This window comes from Platichthys flesus, chromosome 14 (genome assembly GCF_949316205.1).
Source record: "Platichthys flesus chromosome 14, fPlaFle2.1, whole genome shotgun sequence".
In the NCBI taxonomy this organism is placed as follows: domain Eukaryota; kingdom Metazoa; phylum Chordata; class Actinopteri; order Pleuronectiformes; family Pleuronectidae; genus Platichthys; species Platichthys flesus.
In genome coordinates, this window is record NC_084958.1 from 16,607,140 (window position 1) to 16,627,028 (window position 19,889).

Sequence of the window (19,889 nt, forward strand, 5' to 3'; positions counted from 1 at the left end):
TCAGTTGTGTTTCCGGAAATCAGTGCAGTGCGTCAGAGATGTGACATTTCATCGTTCCCATGGTTGTTTGTTTCACAGTCTTAACTATACTCGTACGGCAGGTGCATGCTGGGACACTCTCCACAGAGCCGCACAGTGTTATTAAATATATCTCTTTGGAACCGCAGAAATGCGCCACCATTAAATTGACCTCGATCCTGACACTTCCCGACGGGAGATCTCCCCCTTGTCTAATAAAGATGGCTTGTCAGCATTTGGAAGAATTCAATCCCGGGGGCAGAATGTGAGTCGGAGCAAGTCGAGATAATCTTCTTGTAGTGATTTTCTGCAGAAAGAGAGTGTTTAGATTGATATCTGTTAATGTGAATTCTGAGTATATTTTATATTTTTCGCTCCAGGTTGAATACAGAGCACTCGTCTCTTCACATGTTATCACACGCCTGCGTTTCGCCTCTCGTGTTACATCAGCGGAACAAAAGAGTTTGTTCATTTTGCTGATTTGGTGTGTGATTTCTGAATCACTGTTTTGTGACAGTTATTCAAAAAATAAAGTCGGTGTTTTCTTGGTTGTCAAAACCTGACAAAGACTCTGCGGTAAAATATCAGACGGAGGCTCAGAAACTGTGCGTTCAGCAGAATGTGATGCCCTGCAGAGGATCTGATCTTCTGATCAGCAGTTTGGATATCCTCACGTTTAACTTCAGAGAGGAGAAAATGGAAAAGATGAACATGTGTCTCCATATCACTGTTGCGTTAAGCTGTGGTATTTGTTTCCCAGTGTCCCAGGAAGTCCATCTAATGCATCTATTGCCCTTATGCCAGTCCTGGGAGAGGGATCCCTCACCCGTGGGTTGAGGACAGAGGATGTCACACCTTGTTAAGCTCTATGTCTCAAATTGTGATTTGTGAATATGGGCTGTGCAAATAGAATTTGATTGATTGATCTTCTGTCTGCTGTTTTCTGACTCAGCTGACATTATATCGAAAACCCCTCCAGCCGGCCTCGTTTCTCCATTTTGCAGGAAACACTGCTTCTGCCACATCATCACTCAGCTTCTCCACGTCCTTCCATGTAATAACACTCAGTGTCTCCGGCTCACCTTGACCTCCTGTCCGTGCCCACGTCCCACATGGTGGAACCAACAAGCATGATGAAATGCTTCCTCCTCCAGAGTGCCGGGCAAGATACAGGATTATATGTCATTATGCAAAGGGCACCTAAAAATGTCAGGATGTGGGTGTAATGTAACTACTCCATACTGACTTTGACAAATAGAGCTGCCACGGAGCTTCACCAATTAGGATGCAGATGTTTGCGTCGGCCTCAATGTGTAATTCAGCCCCAGTAGACGACTGCTGAGCTGGAACTAAGCTCCGGTGTCTGTGTGACTGGAGACGTGTTCTCATCCTGAATACTGATGCTTTTCATTCCAGAGGGACACTCAGAGCGTGGAGGTAGAAAGGTTACTTTATTCACCCTAAAGGAAATACTGACATTCACATACATTAACTTCTATGCTAGAATACATAGATACATATAATGAGCAGGGGTAGGTAACATTTCTGGTGTTTTTTTTGCACAATCCTTTTTTTTTACCACCTTGCAGCGATCACAGGCGTGTTGGCTGTTGGCTGTTCCACTGAGCAGCTCTGTGTGCACGTCCCTTCCATGCTCTTAATTAACGGCGGAAAATCCTGCGAAAATGTTGACTCTATTCCAGCATCGGCAACAGCTTCCATAGCAACTGAAGAAAAAGGGATGTTAAAGCAAAAATAGTTTAAACGAGAGTCAAGACAATAAATGCAATAAAACGTGTGTCACGTGCACACATGAAGTGCACCGTGCTCATCTGGAGGGAGGGGCTCAGGACGGAGAGCCTCCATTCCATGATGTTGAATGTCCCGGGGCAGACACTCAACAGTTAATCAATGAATCCACCGACTTCAGCTTTAAGATATTAATATACATTCATGTGCAGTTAATATATATAATATACTTTCCCTGCTAAAGCCTCACATTTGAATAGCCTCTGCTAGCTGAAGGAGGGATTCTGTATCCATGGAATCACTGTGTTTGAAATTGAGATTTCATATTTGAAGTGGATGTTCTGTGGAGGTTTTCCCGTGTTTACTTCATCCTCTGCCTTTTGTGTCCACGCTAATTATCAGGTGCCGCGTTACCACGGTGCCCGTCCCACTGACGGCCTCTTAACTTGAACTGGTGGAGCGTGACTCCACCATCAGTCCCCTTTGGAACTGAATGTCCCAGGGCTGCCTCACAGACTGTGGGTTTGAGATTATCATCAGTCACAGATAGGCGAGTTAAACGAACACAACAACCAATTAATCCCACGTCGAAAAACGGAATCTGTGATGCGTCATCATTATCCCAGAGCCATTATCAGCTGAAGACTGATTACATAACCGTTTGCAACGTTGTGTCAGTGGCACGACAGCGAGGGAGGAAACGCTGAATCTTCTCACACAGCTCTTTATGTGAGTAAACCTGAGGTTCGTGAGCTGCATCAGCTCGATAGAGACAAATAAAGACTGTGTTGGATGCCTCGGCAGCTGCTCCTGCAGGTTAGATCGCTATTAGCGCTGTTTGGTGGTCGGGGGGGGGGGGATTTATTGGTGAATGATGGTATTCCTCCTGGCTTCTTTTGTAAAACGGCGTTGACAACTTCATACCGAAGCGTCCCGGCTTATTGTCTCAGCGCGCAGAGGCGGCGCGGGAGCGGAGACAAAAGGCGTGGGACATCACACGGGAGCTAGTGTCCAAATGTGACGCCGTGGTTCTCGGCCGTGGTTTGTTAAACTGCAAGAAATTAAATGTGAAAATGAGGAACAGAATTAAAGTGTCGATTTATTGCTTCTTCCTTATATAGGCGCAGCGTTTCTCAGAGCGACATCGGATGCTGTATAGAAGAGTGGGTACTTAAAGGTGTTGTAAATAGCTGAAGGTACTTTACCACGTTGTTTCGAGATGACAGCAGTTTGCGGTCGACCGACACCGTGCTCGACAGTTCCATTTATTCTAACAACGGCAGGAACAGATCCGAGAAAACAGAAGAAGGGACGAGGACGCAGCCGACAGCCAGGTGGCGCGTGACAGGTTACAGATGTTAGTGGTTCGAAGGATGAAATTGGAGAGAGGAGACGATTCAGGTACCGTCACCACTCGGAGGCTGCGGATGCTCCGTGTTGGGGGGTGAAATGTGCGATGCTGCAACGTTTGCAACAAAGCTTGAAATTGTGATTCTTTCCATTTAAACTGCGCCTTCTACCTCCAACCTCATTTATCTGCTGCTTTACAGGGAGGCCAACAATTATAGCACATTAAAGCAATCACTGGCCATTATCCGCAGTGAATTGATTCACAAGTGTGCTTCAACCTTGCTCCCTGTACGTGACCTCTCTGTGCGACGCGGCAATGAAGCCAAATAATATAGCCGGCGCTGCTTCTCCTGCATTAGAATAAAGATGACACGACGGGGCTGCAGCACCATCAGAGCTGTTGCATAAAAGTGAGTCTGAAGGCAAGTTTGAAAAGAGGACACCAGAAGTAAGCGGGGGTTTGCAAACTAATGTGTAGAGGAGGAGGAGGAGGACCGGGAGCCACCAGCCCACGCAAACCTGCCTGCAAGAGAAGGAAAAAAACAAACCACACTGTGCAAAGCTGGGCAGCTTCCTCCCACCTCCCCTCCTCTCACAGGTCATCTTGTCGTCTCCTACAAACCGCGTGTGTTGCCTCCGCGTGTTTCACGGCCCTGTCCCGTCATTATTGAAATTCCCCCTGACCTTTTTCTCTTTGTTTTGATTTCGTTTGTCTGCACCTTGAATCTCTCCAGCTGAGACATCGGACGGATGGTAACGTTCCGCACGAGTCAAAAGGTCGGCCACCCGGGCTTCTACAGCTGGGCGGGGGGGGGACAGATACACAAACAAACAAAACACTGACTCCTGAGTATCACTTTCTATTATGGCAAGTATTGTGAATGTCAAATATTTCAATGAGGGGGACTTGATGCTTAATATGCAGCGTAGGTTACACAACCAGTGCACACTGATATCCACCGTCTCTCTCCCATTCCAACTGTCCTGCCTCTCTATCTCCCACATACACATTCTATACATACGCAATAATCTCTCTCTCTCTCTCTCTCTCTCTCTCTCTCTCTCTCTCTCTCTCTCTCTCTCTCTTTGCTCTCTTTCCTTCTCTCTCCTTTTCTCCAAAAAACCTGAATTTTAGAGACAGAAGCGTCTGGAAGTTTTCTCTCAGCCTCCCACAGACGTCCTCGAACCTATCATTTTCTCTGCAGTGGAGCAATGGTGACGTATGCCTGTCGCTAGTGCAGCTGAATTTCAAAAAGCTCTACGCCCACGCTCGGTACCACTACTGCAAGCCTAATTATCATAAACTTTCCTCGCTGTCTGTAGCCCTCCTGTCTCCGTGCAGCACTCTTCTGCCTCATTCACTTGCAGACAATCATTTTACGTCGATGCGGAAAGGGCTCTGGTATATTTGTCTTTTGAAAATTGGCTGGTCATTGTGTAATCACCTGGGTGTGGGGGGGGGAATCAAAAACACGTGTTTGCATATCTCCACTGTGTGTGTGTGTTTGTGAGTGCAGCGGTACTTGTGTTCCTGCACGCACAGATGCACAGATTGGCTTGAATCACACCCAAACTGTTGACCTCATGTCTGAGGGAGATTTTCATTATGGCGTTTGGAAAGAAAAACTCTTATCCACATCTATTTCATTTTTCAGCGATGACTATCATTCCTGTTTGTGTTTTCTAATCAAATTATGCAGATGTTTCATGGGAATTCGCTGTTTGTCAAACCTGTGTCTGTTTTTTTTTCTTTTGTGGCGAGCCACGGCAAGTGTTAATTATGCCACAGTGAGCTGAGTAGTCACACCCAGGAAAACATCAACGTTCCAGAGGAACTTACAATTAGCGGTGCTAATTTATTCCCACATTTTTCTTCTAAAGATGTAGTGGCAGCCTTTTTTTTAAGCTCTAGCTCGGCTGCCACAGCGGCACGATCCGTCAGGGAATAACCAGGTGTTATCAAAACTAACAGCAAAGTGGTAAATCAAATAAATACGGAACTGGAGGCATAAACAATATATAAAGAAACATCCGGTGGGCATTCAGTGCAGCGCATTTCTCCGTCAAGGCCAAACAATCCCACACATGTCTATCAAACTCTTACAATAGAAGAATAGAGTCTGATTATCTGTGACCACGCTGTACGAAATACATCTCAACTTTTTTGCACAACCAGACACACGGATTAAACTGTAAACTCCTCTGTGGATGTAATAACTCCACAATAATTAGAAATTGTTTTACAGACAGCCTCAGTAATCCTGTTATAGTATGCAAATGAGATCACACATTCCATAACTGCAGAGCTGCAAGTAATGATTCTTTTTTACTGTCAAGTTAGCTGACGTTTATTTTCCCAGGTAATTATTTGCTCTATTAAATGTAGAGAGAGCAAAAAGTCCTGAATATAAATCTAGAACCAACATGTCATGTATAGAACACGATATATCCAAAGATGTTCAGGTTATGTAAGAGAATATGTTTGCATGCATGTTATTAAATCATGCTATACGTGTGGGTACCTCATAATGTAGCTATAAAGTACTGCTGTTTCTTTTAAAGATTATGTGCTTTTCTTGTGTTTTGATTAATAACACAGTGTTTTACTCCAGGTGCTCTGCAGGCACCCGGTGAGGAGAGAGCCAATAATACCAGGCCTCTTATGAAACCACATTTATTTGGCTCCGCACCAAGTTGCACCAACCTATAAATATCATTCCTCCGAACATGCCTGAATTTCTTCACTAAGATCCATGAATATCTCTCTGAGAAATGAACGGAAATTACTGATGAACGCACTTTCTCGCAATGTTAAAGAAAAATGAAGAATAATCCTGGATCAGCACCAAAATTTAATCCTCTCCACAAAGTTTCCCGTAATCCTGCTAACAGGCAAACAAAGATGAGCACATAACCTCCCTGGCGGAGGTAAGAAGTTGTATAAGCCATTGTGCCGATAAGCAATAATAAGGATTTAGTAGCTGACAGTCATTAGAAAACTATGCTCAACAATAATGCATCAACTTACTCTATATCCGACTATGTGGAAGCTGTTTGAGTTATAGGGAGGTTTTGACCCTAAATTACATTATAATATATAATCTAATGCAATTAGAGCAAGAAAAAAAAGTATCAACAGAGACCTCCATGGAGTCGCAGACGTTTCAGATTTAAACGATGTTAGTACGGCTCGTTAAAAAGTTTCTCCGAACGCTTTAATGAGCGACGAAGGAAAATCCATCTCCCAGTCTCCTCACGCTGGTCTCCATTCAAAATAAAGCAGCTTGCAGCCTAACAAGCTAAATGCTAATGGTTTTACTCTTCATCATATTTTAAACATGACCTTACAGCAGATATCATGAATGCATAATTAGTGTTACACCAGTGAGCTCTGACGGTAATTTGTAATAACTATTTAATGTTTTTGGTCAATTGCTATTGAGATAAAGTTTTGATATGAATTTCTGGTCGTCCTCATTTATTTATAGGCCTGTCCAATTCTTCTTATTCTCTCTATTTACCCGAAACAAGGTCTCATCATATTTTCAGTATTCTCTGCAGATCACTGCATCAAATATGCAGTGGACGGCATCAGGAGTCATTTGGTTTGCCTGAAGCCTCGGGCAGAACCTCGCACACGGGCCTATTAGCGATTCAGGGCTCGTGTGTCGGCCGTGTGATGACGTTAATCACAGTTTCTGACTCCGTCCAATGAGATCAGTCCTCTCTCCAATCAACGACCCGCCTTAAAAGGTGTGAACAAGCTCCCCGGGTTCAGCAAAAACTCTGATTCACATTCACATGTTCGCATCGGGGTTATATTTGAAAAAGCATGACATCAAGGAAAACATTTGTGATCTCCCCGTGAGTCACCGCTTCGAGGTTTGACACCGATTTGTCGCCCGAAGCCTCTCGCCAAACATCCCTGACTGATGCAGCGGAGACGCTCATGTGTGTGTTTGGGCTTTCAGACAGTAAATCACACCACATTTGTCCTTTTGGGTGCTAGACGGTCATCAGGTGTCTAAAGCAGATTATTTTTAAGTCGCTTCCTTCTTCTTGTCGCCGCGTCCGCCAGAGGAAGTCGACTGTCCTCCCGGAGAGAGAGAGAGAGCGTACATGTGTGCGCGGCCGTCTTCCTCACGCCGCTGACTCACGCTCTAATTCTGACGGAGGGTTAGGAAGCTTTACTCGTGTGGCGTTGATGCATCATGCTATCTGCTAGACAACATAGTGTCTGTGGCCTTATATAAATACAGAGCGTCTGTCATGTCTGCTGCTCAGACATATCTGTCCCTGCTCATAGGAATTATTAAACTATCAAGGCCCCTGAAGTCTGACACATGCCCAAACATTTTTGTATATCTCAAAGTTGCTTTGTGAAGTGACTGTATGTACAGACAGTATAATTCTTTTTTTAAATACTTTTTTCAACACAGACCAGCTTACAAATGTGGGCCAAAGTAGAAACTATAGGCTCCAATGACCTACAGGGTGAAGAAAGTAGTTTTCTGTCTAGATTCCTGTCATTTCGGTGTAATCCCACATCAATTTCACAAACCTAAACAAGACACTTTCACACTAATACAAATTCCATGAATAAAGAAGTAGAGGGATATCTGTGTCACGCTGTGCCGGCTGAACGCTCCTGTTGTGAACCCGTCTGATCCGAACAATCTCCCGCCGTGTTCTCCATTCGTGAAAAGCAAGCTCCCAATCTTCTGTTGGCATTTTCCATAACGGCTGTGGTAGAAGCGGTAACACACATGATGAGACACGTGATAGGAAGAATTAACAGAAAGACCTCTGTGCTGATGGAGACTTTGAATGTAGCCCGAGGGAGGTCACACAGTCGGGTCAGAGTCATGTTGGCAAAACAACAGCAGTATGTTTGTTACAGTGACGCATGCTTGAGATTCATATGTGACACACACACACACGCTGTGACATCCGCTCGCAACCGGGCAGATGTGTAAACACATACGGAGGAGGAGGCGGAGAGGAATTCAGGAACCTCGAAACATGCCAATCCAGTTTTTCTGAATAAGCCTCCCTGCTGCCATCAAGATACTATTACAAGAGGGAGAAGCATTTAGCTGCGGGACAGAGGAGGAGGAGGAGGAGAGAGAGGGAAGACAAGAGGAGCTCTGTTACCTGGTCAGCGCCTTAAGATCCCGAGGATTTACCGCGACGCATGTTTCCGCTGGACCGATCCACAACAAAGACAACAGGATAGTGGATTAACCTTAATCCTGTCAGGGTTTCTTATGTAGAACCCTGCTGACCAACACCTGCATTACCAATCACCCGGAGGAAGCCACTTCCATGTGAACTGTGACACGCGGCCTCTCCGGGCCACTTCATCAGGCTTCTGCTGGTAACCACATTATCAGGACTGCATGGAGGGAACATCCCGGCTCCGGCACCATGCAACTGCAAGAGAGAGAGTGAGTTGTTTTTACTGACTTGATGGACAAAACGCTGCAGAGGACTGACGTGCTGGGAGCTGAGGAGACATTTTCACAGAAACGCCTGAAAGAAGACAGAACCCAGGAGGACGGGGCATCGAAGTGATAACCAGAGATTTGGACTGACACGTGATAGTTCAGCGGTTTTTTTTCTTCACGAATGGTTGCTCTGTGAGTCATGGAGACGTCCCTCAGGTTATAGGCGGACTTCAGTATGTTACTGTGCTTCGGGGGTCGAAGAAGAAATCGACACCACCAGAGCCAGTGGAGCGAAAAGGACAGCTTGCTCGATGATGAGCCCCATATCATCCTGAACCCCTACTACCTAGACACAGGTAAAGGCCAGAGGAGTCAGCTCAGGCTTGGCAATAGTCCGTAGTCTCTCACTAATAAGATGCAAGATATGCCTGCTTGTACATTTTGTTAGAGTGCACGCCAAAACATAAAGCAGTGAGTCTCCTTAATATATTAAATGTTTTCACTTGTTCGCCCGACAGTCGGCTGATACAGCCACAAAAGCTGCAGAAGCTATGAAATGGCAAACCTTGATTCTGCCACTTTCAAATAATGTTTTATTTTTTTCCTCTCCAACTTGAGGAAATGATCTGTGCGTCATCCATTACAGGGCTACAGGGGGCTTTTGTTACCAAGAGATGAGTTTTTCAATCAACTTCTTGAATGGAGCTGCTGTGATGCTTGGGCTCAGACTTTACAGTTTCATGGTCATACTGGATTTCCCACAGTGACACACTCAGAATCAACAGCCAGTGTTTCACTCTGTTGTTGGTTTCTGCCCAGAGCCCTCATAAGCAGCTCTACTCATTGTGGTCATGCACCTGTTTCCAAGATTTATATATATATTTAGAATTTGAAAGCTTTATTGTCATTGCACAAAATTAGTTTCCTAAAAAAATGATACACATTCCTGCACACACACATTCATAATTAATATATAAATAATAGAAGAAAGTTATGGGCATCATTTAATAAGCATAACAAAGGAAAAGTTTTAATGAAACTTTGCATATTTAACTTCACATATGATATCTTAAGTGCTCTCCTGAATATACTTGAGGCAAATTATAGCAACGTTAATGTTATGAATCAGTATCAATGTTGCCTCAGGAAAGAAAGCCCCCTGTTTCCTCCCTGCTCTTTTCTCTTTTTGACCACAGTGGGGCAGTGTTTCAGTTCTGCAGAGCTGGTAAAACCTGGCTTCATTCAGTTGGTGCTTTATAATATGAAACAGGGCTTCAGCAACTCATCAGAGACCACCACACCTTTGAAAAGAGTGGGAACATGTAAAAGCACTTGCTCGAAATGCTACAGTTTTCCCTTCTAAGTTTAATGCTGAAGAACCCGGGGAGTGAATGTAGAGATATGTGAATTCCAATGGAACATTTCCTTCCACAGTAACTTCAATTCCCTCACCATAAATGGTTTACCAGGTCGGTGTTGGTATTAAACTAAAGCTCTCCCACAGTGTGTGGGCCGTGTAGTGGGAGCCACTGGAAGCACTGTGTGGAGTTGTGTGGATACTCCATGTTAAAAACACAGGTTCCGTTTGTGTTGAGAGGCATAGCTTTTCTTTTTTAACCACAATCCTTCACTTTGGTGATTGTTAAAATGTGGTTTAATGAATAAAATACGTTGCTTGCACTGCTCTCTCTTGTTCCATTAAATATGAAAAGGGATCCCCTGGTATAGTGTGTTGCCACAGGTCAGGGGAACACAAAGAGCCCATTCATGGCTGTTTTGTTTTGGGCTGCAGTCTCTGTTGATTACAGCAATGTGTAATCAGCTCTGTCTTTTCTCAATCGCATGTTCACCTCTGTCTGTTGCTGTCTGTGGGGGCTACTCGCAGCTCAGGAGGTGTGTTTAATGCCCGTGGGATCCACTCCTTGTTTTCCATGTATCCAGGGGGGTTGGAAGGCAGCTGAAAGTTCAAACAGAGACACACTCCCTCATGCTCTGCATGGAGAGAGCACAGAGATTAAGGGGTTTGTCTGCACCGACAACAAGGAGTGCTCACAGTTCGTAACTTGCCAAAGAGGAAGGATGATTCTGTTTTTTCCCCAAGTTTGCAACTTTTGCAGCTTTTCCAGATTTGCCTCTGTTGCATAATAAGGACTGGATACCGTGTTTTTCTTTTGTTCGTCTTCTTGTGTGGGACAGGTAGTACAGAGTGTGGAGAAAGCAGCTGAGTCAGTCTGCTGAGCAAAGGAGCCTGAGGATGCAGGTGCCAGCCAGGCTTTACTTTAACTTCTTTGAAGTTTTTTTCCCATGTCAAAGGTGAAGGATTATGCCTGGCATAGGAATTTGGTCGTCCAAGGAATGACTTTACGAGCTCAACATCTACAACTTCCAGGCAGGATGCCTATGCTATGTGCCTGCATTAGTGTGTGAATAAGGATGTCTGTGTGACTCAGTGCAGTGCCATGCTATTCTTCAGCAGTGGGGCGGTGGATGCAACCCCAAGGAGTTCAACTATTGACCCACTGCAGCAGGGGAAAAACGTTTACTGCATCTCCGTCACCCTGAAAGAAACACAGGGAGATGCACCGGTGTCAGGGAGTGGAATGGGCCGGGTCATCCACACCCTGGTGGACAATTGTCCGCAAGGAGGAGAGAAAATGAGTGTATTGCCAATGGAGAAGAGCCCCAGGCTGGGCAGGGCAAGGCAGGAGCTCCACAAGTGGCCCTCCCTGAGCCGCGCAGGTAGAGCTGGGAGGCAAAGAGAGGAGGTAGTTTTGGAGGAGAATGAGGAGGAGCTCGAGGAGGTGGAGGGAAAAATGAAGACCGACAGGTTTTTGAAACCACCCTCCAAAAACTCAGGTAACTCCTCACAGCAAGGAAGAGACGTGGCAGACGTAGCTGCGAAGAAATACACACAGGAGCCTCGCGTTCGCAGCTCAACGTTACACTCTGTCACCGTCCACGCCAGGGGGCTCGTGTTTGGGGAAAATGGCACAGTCGCAGGACACAGCTCTCTGCCGCGGGCCTTGTTGCGAAGGCCGCGTCAGGATGGAGCCCCGGTCAGCAGGAGGACGGTGAGCATGTATGGCGACCCACTCCAGCAGCAAGCAGATTATCAACCTGAACAAGAACGACTGCTGCGGAGGCCCAGGAGTGTATGCACGCTGGCAGGCCCAGGCCCAACTCTGTTGGCGACCCAGCAACCCCTCAGCGGGGAAAGTATTTTAGAAAACAACCTGCCGTACCAGACTAGGAGGGCTGAGCTGAGGGCAGTGGATGGCCTCAGTTCTATCCTGGCTCACCGGCCCTCATTCACTGCAGAGGAGACCCCCAGGCTCCGCCAGAGGAACTGGAAGCCCAGGCCTGTCAGCATGACAGTGCTGGAGCTGAGGAAGAGGGGGTCTGATGACGAGATAGACAGTCAGAGGAGCTGCAGCCACACAGGCGGTGATGGAGGTTATCTCAAAGGGGGCTTCCGATGGAGGCTGTTTGGTAAAGCACCCCAAGATAACAACAAGGAGAAGGAGAGTGAAAAAGAAGAAAAATCTTCTCCCAAAATCAACAAGACTGATGCTCCAAAAAGTACTTTGAGCTCTTTAAGACGGAGCCTCAGTCTGCGAATCAGGAGAACTCGGCCCCGGGACAAAGCTAATTTCGGTTCTGAGGGGGAGTCAAAGGACGACTCTCGGACTAAAAGTACGGCTGAGGAGACAACAATGCCTCCGCGACCTTTCTCATACCTCACAGGGAGAATGCTCCCCGCCACTAGTGAGCAAACAGAGGATGGGGGCATGCAGTACATTCAGTATCACAGCAGGGGGAAGGTCAAGGTAATGGAGGTCCCCCTGTGCCCAACAAAACTGTCCTCCAAACCAGTTCAGGAAGAACCAAGCATATGGCAGCTCATAGCCAACCGCTTCAGGAGGAAAGAGCAGCCATTCAGTGGCAAAAATGAATCCCAGCAGTCCCAGAGCAAAAACACTGGCCAAAACCCCCTGGCTGGGAATAATAAGTCACAGCCAGTCGCCATAGAGACTCCTGTAGGCATTGACTCCCACAAAGGTCAAGGTAAGACCTGCAAGATTGCTGAATTTATTTCTCAGTTCCTTTCTTCACATTTTAGCTCCTCGTGCACTGCAAAGAAAGCCACAGCTCAAGGGAAACATGGAAATGTGCTCCTTTCTTCCCCCCTTCTTCCTCCTTCTTTTCTTCAGTCGGACGGGCAAATGAAAAACACATGGGGAATTGTGAGTTTGGACGGCGTTCAAAAAACGTCTGGTTCCAGAGAGTCCTTTTGGAATTTCTATTTCGGGCGCTTCTTTATTTCCCAGTGTCGTGAACCGCCTGTTTGTTTGCACTTACACAGCAATCACTTTGCTTTACGTAAGAGTTTTGAAGTTGAGTAAATGAGTGGGCGAGCACAGTAAACTGGAATCACCAGATGACTGATAAGAGCACATTTTAATGGTTGGTTACACTGTGGCGTAGCACAGCCCCAGTGCCGTCTCTGTGTCACCCAAACACAGGACACAGGCAACTGGATAATGCTGTCTGCTGGCCCCCGCACAGGGAACCAGCTTTAAGCAGTAGCATTAAAGCAGTTAGTGGCCGTGATGGGGATGCGTTTGGCAGCTGAGCAGGGCTAAATTAAGAGGGCTTACATGCTATAATGATGGGGAGAAGAGAAGAGGACTTAAGCACTGTGTTTAAAGGTTAACTCCGACAGGGGAGCGCGTTTGTCTAGTTGCTTCGAAGAGCTCGGAGACAAGAGGCAAATATTTGTAACTGTGAATTAAAACAATTTCTGCGTTGAGCTGCGATTTCCTCACGCCGTGCTTAAAGGCCTAATTATTCCTCCGTGACAACTAAATGACTTCTTCCACCGTGCTTTGATTCATTCTCACTGAGCTAACCTTTGAGTTAGCCGAGCAGATATGTAGTTCTCCAGCCAACGTGGAGCTTGTGATGGGTCCTGAGGTCAAAAGTGCTGTTGCGGTCTATTTGTATTTGTGGATGACGTGTTACCAAGGATACCTGCACCTTTGTTGTGCAGTGTCGGGTTGTGTTCGTCCATTTATCCCCCTGCACAGTCAGTCAGTCAGTCAGGCACTAGGAATGTAGGAGTGCCGATCAGCTTGAGCAAAGTGAGGCGTTCAATGCCCTGGGTGGGACTCCGTGCCTGTTGCTACCTGCTTAAGTGTTTGCTCCCTAAATTTAATCCAGAAAGCTGAAGCCCGGCCCGGCCCTCCCGCCGCTAAACACACACATGTGCACACACACACACACACACACACACACACGCACACACAAACACTTTCAGTTTAAATGCGTCCTGATGATAACTTGTTAGTGCGGACTGGGGGAGGGGTGCTGACAGGGGGAAAGGGGTTTGAGGTGTGCAGACTGCGTCCCCCACCCCCACCTGTGGATGAACAAAGCCACTCTGTCGTGCCTGTTGATGCACGAGTGATCGGTGAACTGTGTGGTGAGATGGGGGCTCACTGCTGATAGCTGAGTTGGAGGAGGGGTCGCTGGTCGGAAGGCGTCGGGGACGAGCACTGCTCTTATCTAGTGAGAGGTAAAAAATGCTGAAAATGGGACTTAGGAGTCAACTCTGTAATAAGTGTGCATGTCGGGGGGGCAATACGTTTGAAACACACTTTGAAAAACAATCCACCAAATGTGTGATCCATCCTCCTTTGTCTTTATTCAGATGGCAACGTAGAAAAACTAGAATTCAGTAGAGAGCATACCTTCAACAACAGTCCTCTTATGAATCCACATTTAAATATTAGTCCCTTTTAACCTTTTCGTCAAGATCCACGAATTATTCTCTGATAAATTAACAAAAATTTAGAAAAAGTGAGTGAGTTTTTCCTTGGGTCATTCCCTCCCCCCCAGACCAAATGTCATGGAAATCTAGTTCCTGCATAATCGTGTTAACTAACAAACAAGCAGTTGAAACCAGTGACAGACAGTCTGGACTTGAGAAGAGGGAAATCTGTAAATATCCAAATATTTGTAATTTGATTTGTAATTGAGCATGTGCCAAGGAAAAGTCTCCTCTCGGGTTCATGTTGTTCTACATTTCCGTTGATGAGTAGCATAGGGGTGTTCTCTCTACTAAAACCAGCTTTTAACAATAAGGTGGGAGCTCAAGTGGGGTCTGAAAACTTTAGGGGTCTGAATCCTTGGGTTGATTGTGTCCTTCAGTTTGTTCTCTTGTCCTGTTTCGCGTCCCTAATCAGATGAGCTAAATCTGACACATTCCTCCCTAAGCTCCGTAAATGCAGTCGATCAACCTGAGCATTGTTTTGCGACACGTCTTGAAAACCCAATTTGCAAAGCTTGTGTTAAATTAGAACCGTGTTTGAACCAGGATGTCCAATTTATTTTCAGGGGGGGGAAGTGATCAATGCTCGTCTTGCAGACAACACAAGGATTTAAGAGCTTTAAGTAGGGCAGAGCGTCAAGGCCGCGTTAGACTGGCACGACATAAATGTTTTTACCTTGTTCTCTGGTGATTGTTTTTCCTCACCTACCTGCTTTGATGGGAACAACAGAGTGATTTCTGGGAGCCAGGTGGAATAGACATACAAGCTCTGACTGTGATGTTCGCTGTGTATATTAAGCTGCAGAGTTTTTCCTACAAGCTCCTTTGCTAAATCTCTGACTAATGTGTGAGCGTTAGCCCATGTGAGAATACAGCAGGTTGTTGTATTCTCAGTGAATTGATGGGCGCGCCGCAGACATAAAACTGAAATAAGAGTAAAAACGATTATTCCGGGATTAAAAAGAACTTTGAAAGGTCGACGCCAGACTCTTTTGCTTTATACAGATACATTTGATTTCTGCAGAGGAATTCATACGTCATGTCCTGCCTCCTGCACCTTCTACCCTGCCACCCCTCACCTGAGATTTTCCTGTTGTTATGCACGTGTCTTACTCGGAGAATCTCCTGCTTTGTTCTTCATATGTGAAATATCAAGGTCCGGACATTTTATGGGGTTCATGTCGGAAAACGTCTTTTGTGATGCCTACGGAACCATTTTGTAAAGTCGTGGATGATAAAAGTAGAAAGACCCAGGAATGTCGGTTGGTTGTGAGGTTGGCAAATCGGGGGGAAGTAGAATTACTAATTGCCAGCTAAGAACACACTCTGTAATTTATGACGGTGGGAACGCATGGTCGGAAAGTCAGCGAGAGCCGGAGTGGAAGTTTTTCGACCTCAGACTTGTCCCCTCTCATTCCCAAAACCGCTCCGGAGTCACTGCATTTAGGCAAACCCGTGCATGTGTGTGCATGCGCCCGCACTCCAATAACCATATGCGCCGGGGGTTTCTGCTCACATTGCATTTTCAATTCTCGTGAAATGGAATAAGTTTGAGGAGGATGGTGGGGGTTGTGGGGGTGGGGGTTGATTGTGCTCCTCCACCTTCAGACTGAACGCTCATTTTTATGTGAGTGGACATGAGCAGTGAAGTGTAAAACCCGACAAACAAGCCGGCAGCGCAATTTTTCCCCTCGCAGAGACAAAGACACTGGTGTCCTCTGTGGACGCCGCACACGCTGGGGTCTTTTCTGTTTCTATCGGCTTTCTGGGACACGGTAATGTGGGGATGCTCATATTTAAAGGATGACGTAACACAGAGCACATGGTTTCAATTTGGTCTTTTTTTTCTTTCTGTAGAGCAGGCGACCAAACTGGTTGTGCTGCTGCTGCTATAAAGATGGCAGCGAGTCGGGCACGTTCCCAATGGTGTAGGGCCTGCTTGTGAGACAACAAAATAAAAAAATACACTTTTAATGGTGAGAGAGTTGATTGTGTGTTAAGTCTTCTGCAATTTTGTGTAACAGATCCTCATTTCCACTGTCTTTTATCTCTTTATGTCCTTGAGAGCCTAAGTGGTGTTGTGAGGGAATGAGCTGTGCCACAGATGCAGTCGCTCGTCAGCAGAGCAAAGATTCAATTTCTGCGGAGGCTTTGATGACACTCGGTTTCCCTGCGTGGGTTTCTATGAACTGGTCTTTGATTGAAATTGTCCCCTTTGAGAGTCTGATTACCTGAAGTGTGAGAACAACTTTCACGTCTGTGCTGTTTTTAATCTGGGTATGTTTGTCTGGACGTTAGCAGCTTTACAGTAAAACTAGAGGACAGATCAATATGGAACTTGGAATGACATTTGGAGATGGGGCTTTGCAGGTTTTGGGACGTTTTAACCATCTAGTTTATGGATCTACATAAAAGGAATCAGACATATTTAGGGGACTAATATCTAGGAGTGTGTCACATTTGGTGCAGTCTGTAGCTCAGGGGACTGCTGAGCCTCTACTGAGAGCTGCTCTAGTTGCCTCTGTGTTAATGTTGGGTTACCGCAGCAAACACTAAATACTGGAACCCTTCAATGTGTTTGTCTAATTGTAAGTTGTGACTTTTTCATCTTTACCAACCCTCCAATTATGTAACGGAAAACATTCACAGGCCATAAATGAAAATCTTCATATAATGGGACTAATGGAAGTTTACAAAACGAGAGGAAATCCAAGGAAATGAGGCGACAAACTTTTTATCTGATATCACCTCAGAAGAGCCGTGATTTGTTTCCTGCTCTTTAAAACCGGATCAGGTGAGCGCCTTCCAATCATGTCCCGACATGTCCGAGCTGCACGGGGACGGCTCGACAGGAGGGACGTGTTGTTTGGGAGACGATGCACAAACTGTGGTGGCAGGCCTGCTCTACTCGTCTCCCCTCCCACGACGGGCGAGACAGAGTGGCACACAAAGCTCTTTGTTAAGGGAGATCAGAAAATACGTAAACATTTTAGCGGAGGGGCCTTTTACTCTAATTGTAGTGTGTAAAGGAATTTTTGGCTCAGGTCTGCTCAGCTGTGAGTCAGACAGCCCATGTGCTTGTAGCATAAATCATATAGACAAAACACAAACGTTTCTCATCGTGAACACGGTTACTGGACTGTTTACGCTGTCACTCTATTCATATTGTCACTGTCCAGGGCCACAAAGGGAAACCGCTACTGCTGCAACCGACAAGCTTACAGTAATGAGGGCCCCCCGTTGGGTGGTTTTAAACTTTAATTGTTATGGTTTAGAGCTGGGGGGGGAGTACCGCACACCTTGTTACCTGCAGACAGGAAGGCTACACTCCTGTATTAGAGATAGCATCTTCTACTTGGAGGCTTTAGAGCCATGATCCAAAACAGGAAGGTGGCCTTCGTCCTAATAGTTGTTATGACAGCAGTGTGTGCTCCCTCTCTGTGGGAAACTGGCAGCAGAGTTCGTATTTGTTTTACTTTTTTTTTACTCCTGAGGGTTTGCGTGGTTCTTCATAGTTCTCTCTCCCACTGCTCGTTTTTAAAGCTCTATTACCGAGTCTCCAAATGTCACTAAGAAGAAGCCGACAAGCCGAATCAGGACCTTTAATAGGTGTCTATTTAATGGATTAGCCAAATCCTCCTCAGGAATGGCTCTGTGTTGAAACCTTATATTGAGATTGTGCTAACAAGTGTTTCACAAAGTTCTTATTAGTTTGGTGTGTTTCACAAGTTGTCAAGTTGTAAAATTGTACTCAGTACAGAGCGCATATATCCAGCAGTCCCGTTAAAATGAATCAAGATGCCCCAAATTTCACATGCTTGATGTGTTTTTACCAAGTACCATGAATTATTCCCTGGGACAATCCCCTGAAAAAGAAAAACCTCCTTATCTTAATATGTTAAAGACAGTGGGGGAACATTTCTGGATCAGATCCTTTATTGGTGGCAGTTTCAGATACATTTCCTGTTGACTTATGAATTGTCTTTTAATTGCAGCTCTAATGGGTTTAGCTGTTTTGTTTTCTGCTTATGCCGATCAAATATTTTATTCAAATAGCTGGGGCAAAACAACAAAGAACTGAGGTTATGGCAGAAATGAAAGTCAAAGTGCACCAGGGTGAAAAGCAATATCTTCCTAACCATGTTATCCTCCAGCTTCAGCTAGCCTGGTGCAGCACGGCCTTGCAAATCCACACCTCAGTTAATGTCACAATCCCATTGGTTATCTTTGTGTGAAGGGAATACAAAATGAGGGGAAGTCCGGACAGTGTGTCGTTGGAAATGTACTAAATGCCTGACAGGATTCCAGAGGTGTCATCATATCGGTTTTTACGGCTGAACGATCCATCACGGATTTTGTTGCACACATTATGACAGCCCACAAACTGCAGCTGTAAAGACACATCACCATCATCCACTGGGAAATACTACTGTACCTGCAGCTGGGGTCAGACGGGGAACCGCTGCTTGTAATAACCTGTCTTCTGTCCTCTTTTCTCTTTTCAGACTCTTTCGTCAACAGTCAGGAGTGGACATTGAGTCGGTCAGTGCCGGAGCTGAAAGTGGTGAGAGAACATTTCAAATTACTGCCTGTCCCCTCTGTCCATTCGCCACCCTCGCATGGTTTCATCTCGCCGATGAGAGATCACAGCGCCGGTCAGTGGGAGAGCACGTTCTCCGTCCACGTGGAACTGGTCCTGCATCTTGCATGAGCGAGAACTGGCCGGACATTTCCTCCCTGGCTCGTAGAGTGGGTGATTTTTAATGAGATTCGTTGGCATGGAGATCCAGGGTTGCTTGCAGCAGGACACGAGAAGAGTGACAGTTTTGGGCGAGACTAGTGACACATCCTGGGTCTGATCCCAACAGCCAGTGAAACACACACACACACACACACACACACACACACACACACACACACACAGAGCCAATGACAAATGCGCAGCTAACATCCTCACATGGTGTAATGTCTTCCACCCATGAAGACGAGCTGCCTTTAAAACCTGCTCTCCACCGTTCTGCCAGCTGAAATGATAATTCCATGTTAGGTGAATTCATTGTTGCAGCACCTCGCAAAGGAGACAACTTCAATGGAATGAGTGGGGGGGTTGGGGGGGGGGGGGGGGGGGCTCACATCAGCGAGCGCAAAGACAAACTTTCTTCTTTGGTCTTTCAAGCTCTTGAAATGCTTCAGTTTCCTTTTATATTTCAACCGGTGTTAATTGGCAGCTGCACACAGGGGTTTGCCAAATGAACCTGGAAAGACTGAATTAGTGTTGCCATGATTCAACTTACACAGAGTAGCTGTTCAGCGATAAGGTCACACTGAACAGAGGCTTTTGATTTTTGTTTTTTTAAATAAGATGGCAAAAGTAATTTTCTTCTTTTTCATGCCACTGAGATAATAATGATCTCAACTGGGGTCAAATGATTATTTGAAACGACGAGGAATCCTCTCAAACATCTGCTCCAGCTGTGCAGCTGCACCCCGTGCTC

At 45.8% G+C, this 19,889-nt stretch overlaps 1 protein-coding gene across 2 annotated transcripts in view; it reads left to right on the forward strand.

Annotated features, from left to right (window-relative positions):
* The window catches only part of agap3 (ArfGAP with GTPase domain, ankyrin repeat and PH domain 3), a 114,803-nt gene that overhangs the window by 32,250 nt on the left and 62,664 nt on the right, over positions 1-19,889 (forward strand). The window contains exons 1-2 of one of the 2 annotated variants that reach the window (XM_062404449.1): positions 10,346-12,629; positions 18,900-18,958. In XM_062404449.1, the coding sequence (XP_062260433.1) occupies positions 11,024-12,629; positions 18,900-18,958 (1,665 nt within the window). In that variant the 5' untranslated portion in view covers positions 10,346-11,023. Of the gene's footprint in view, positions 1-10,345; positions 12,630-18,899; positions 18,959-19,889 lie in introns of those variants that run through there. The other variant, XM_062404450.1, reaches the window with a different exon arrangement.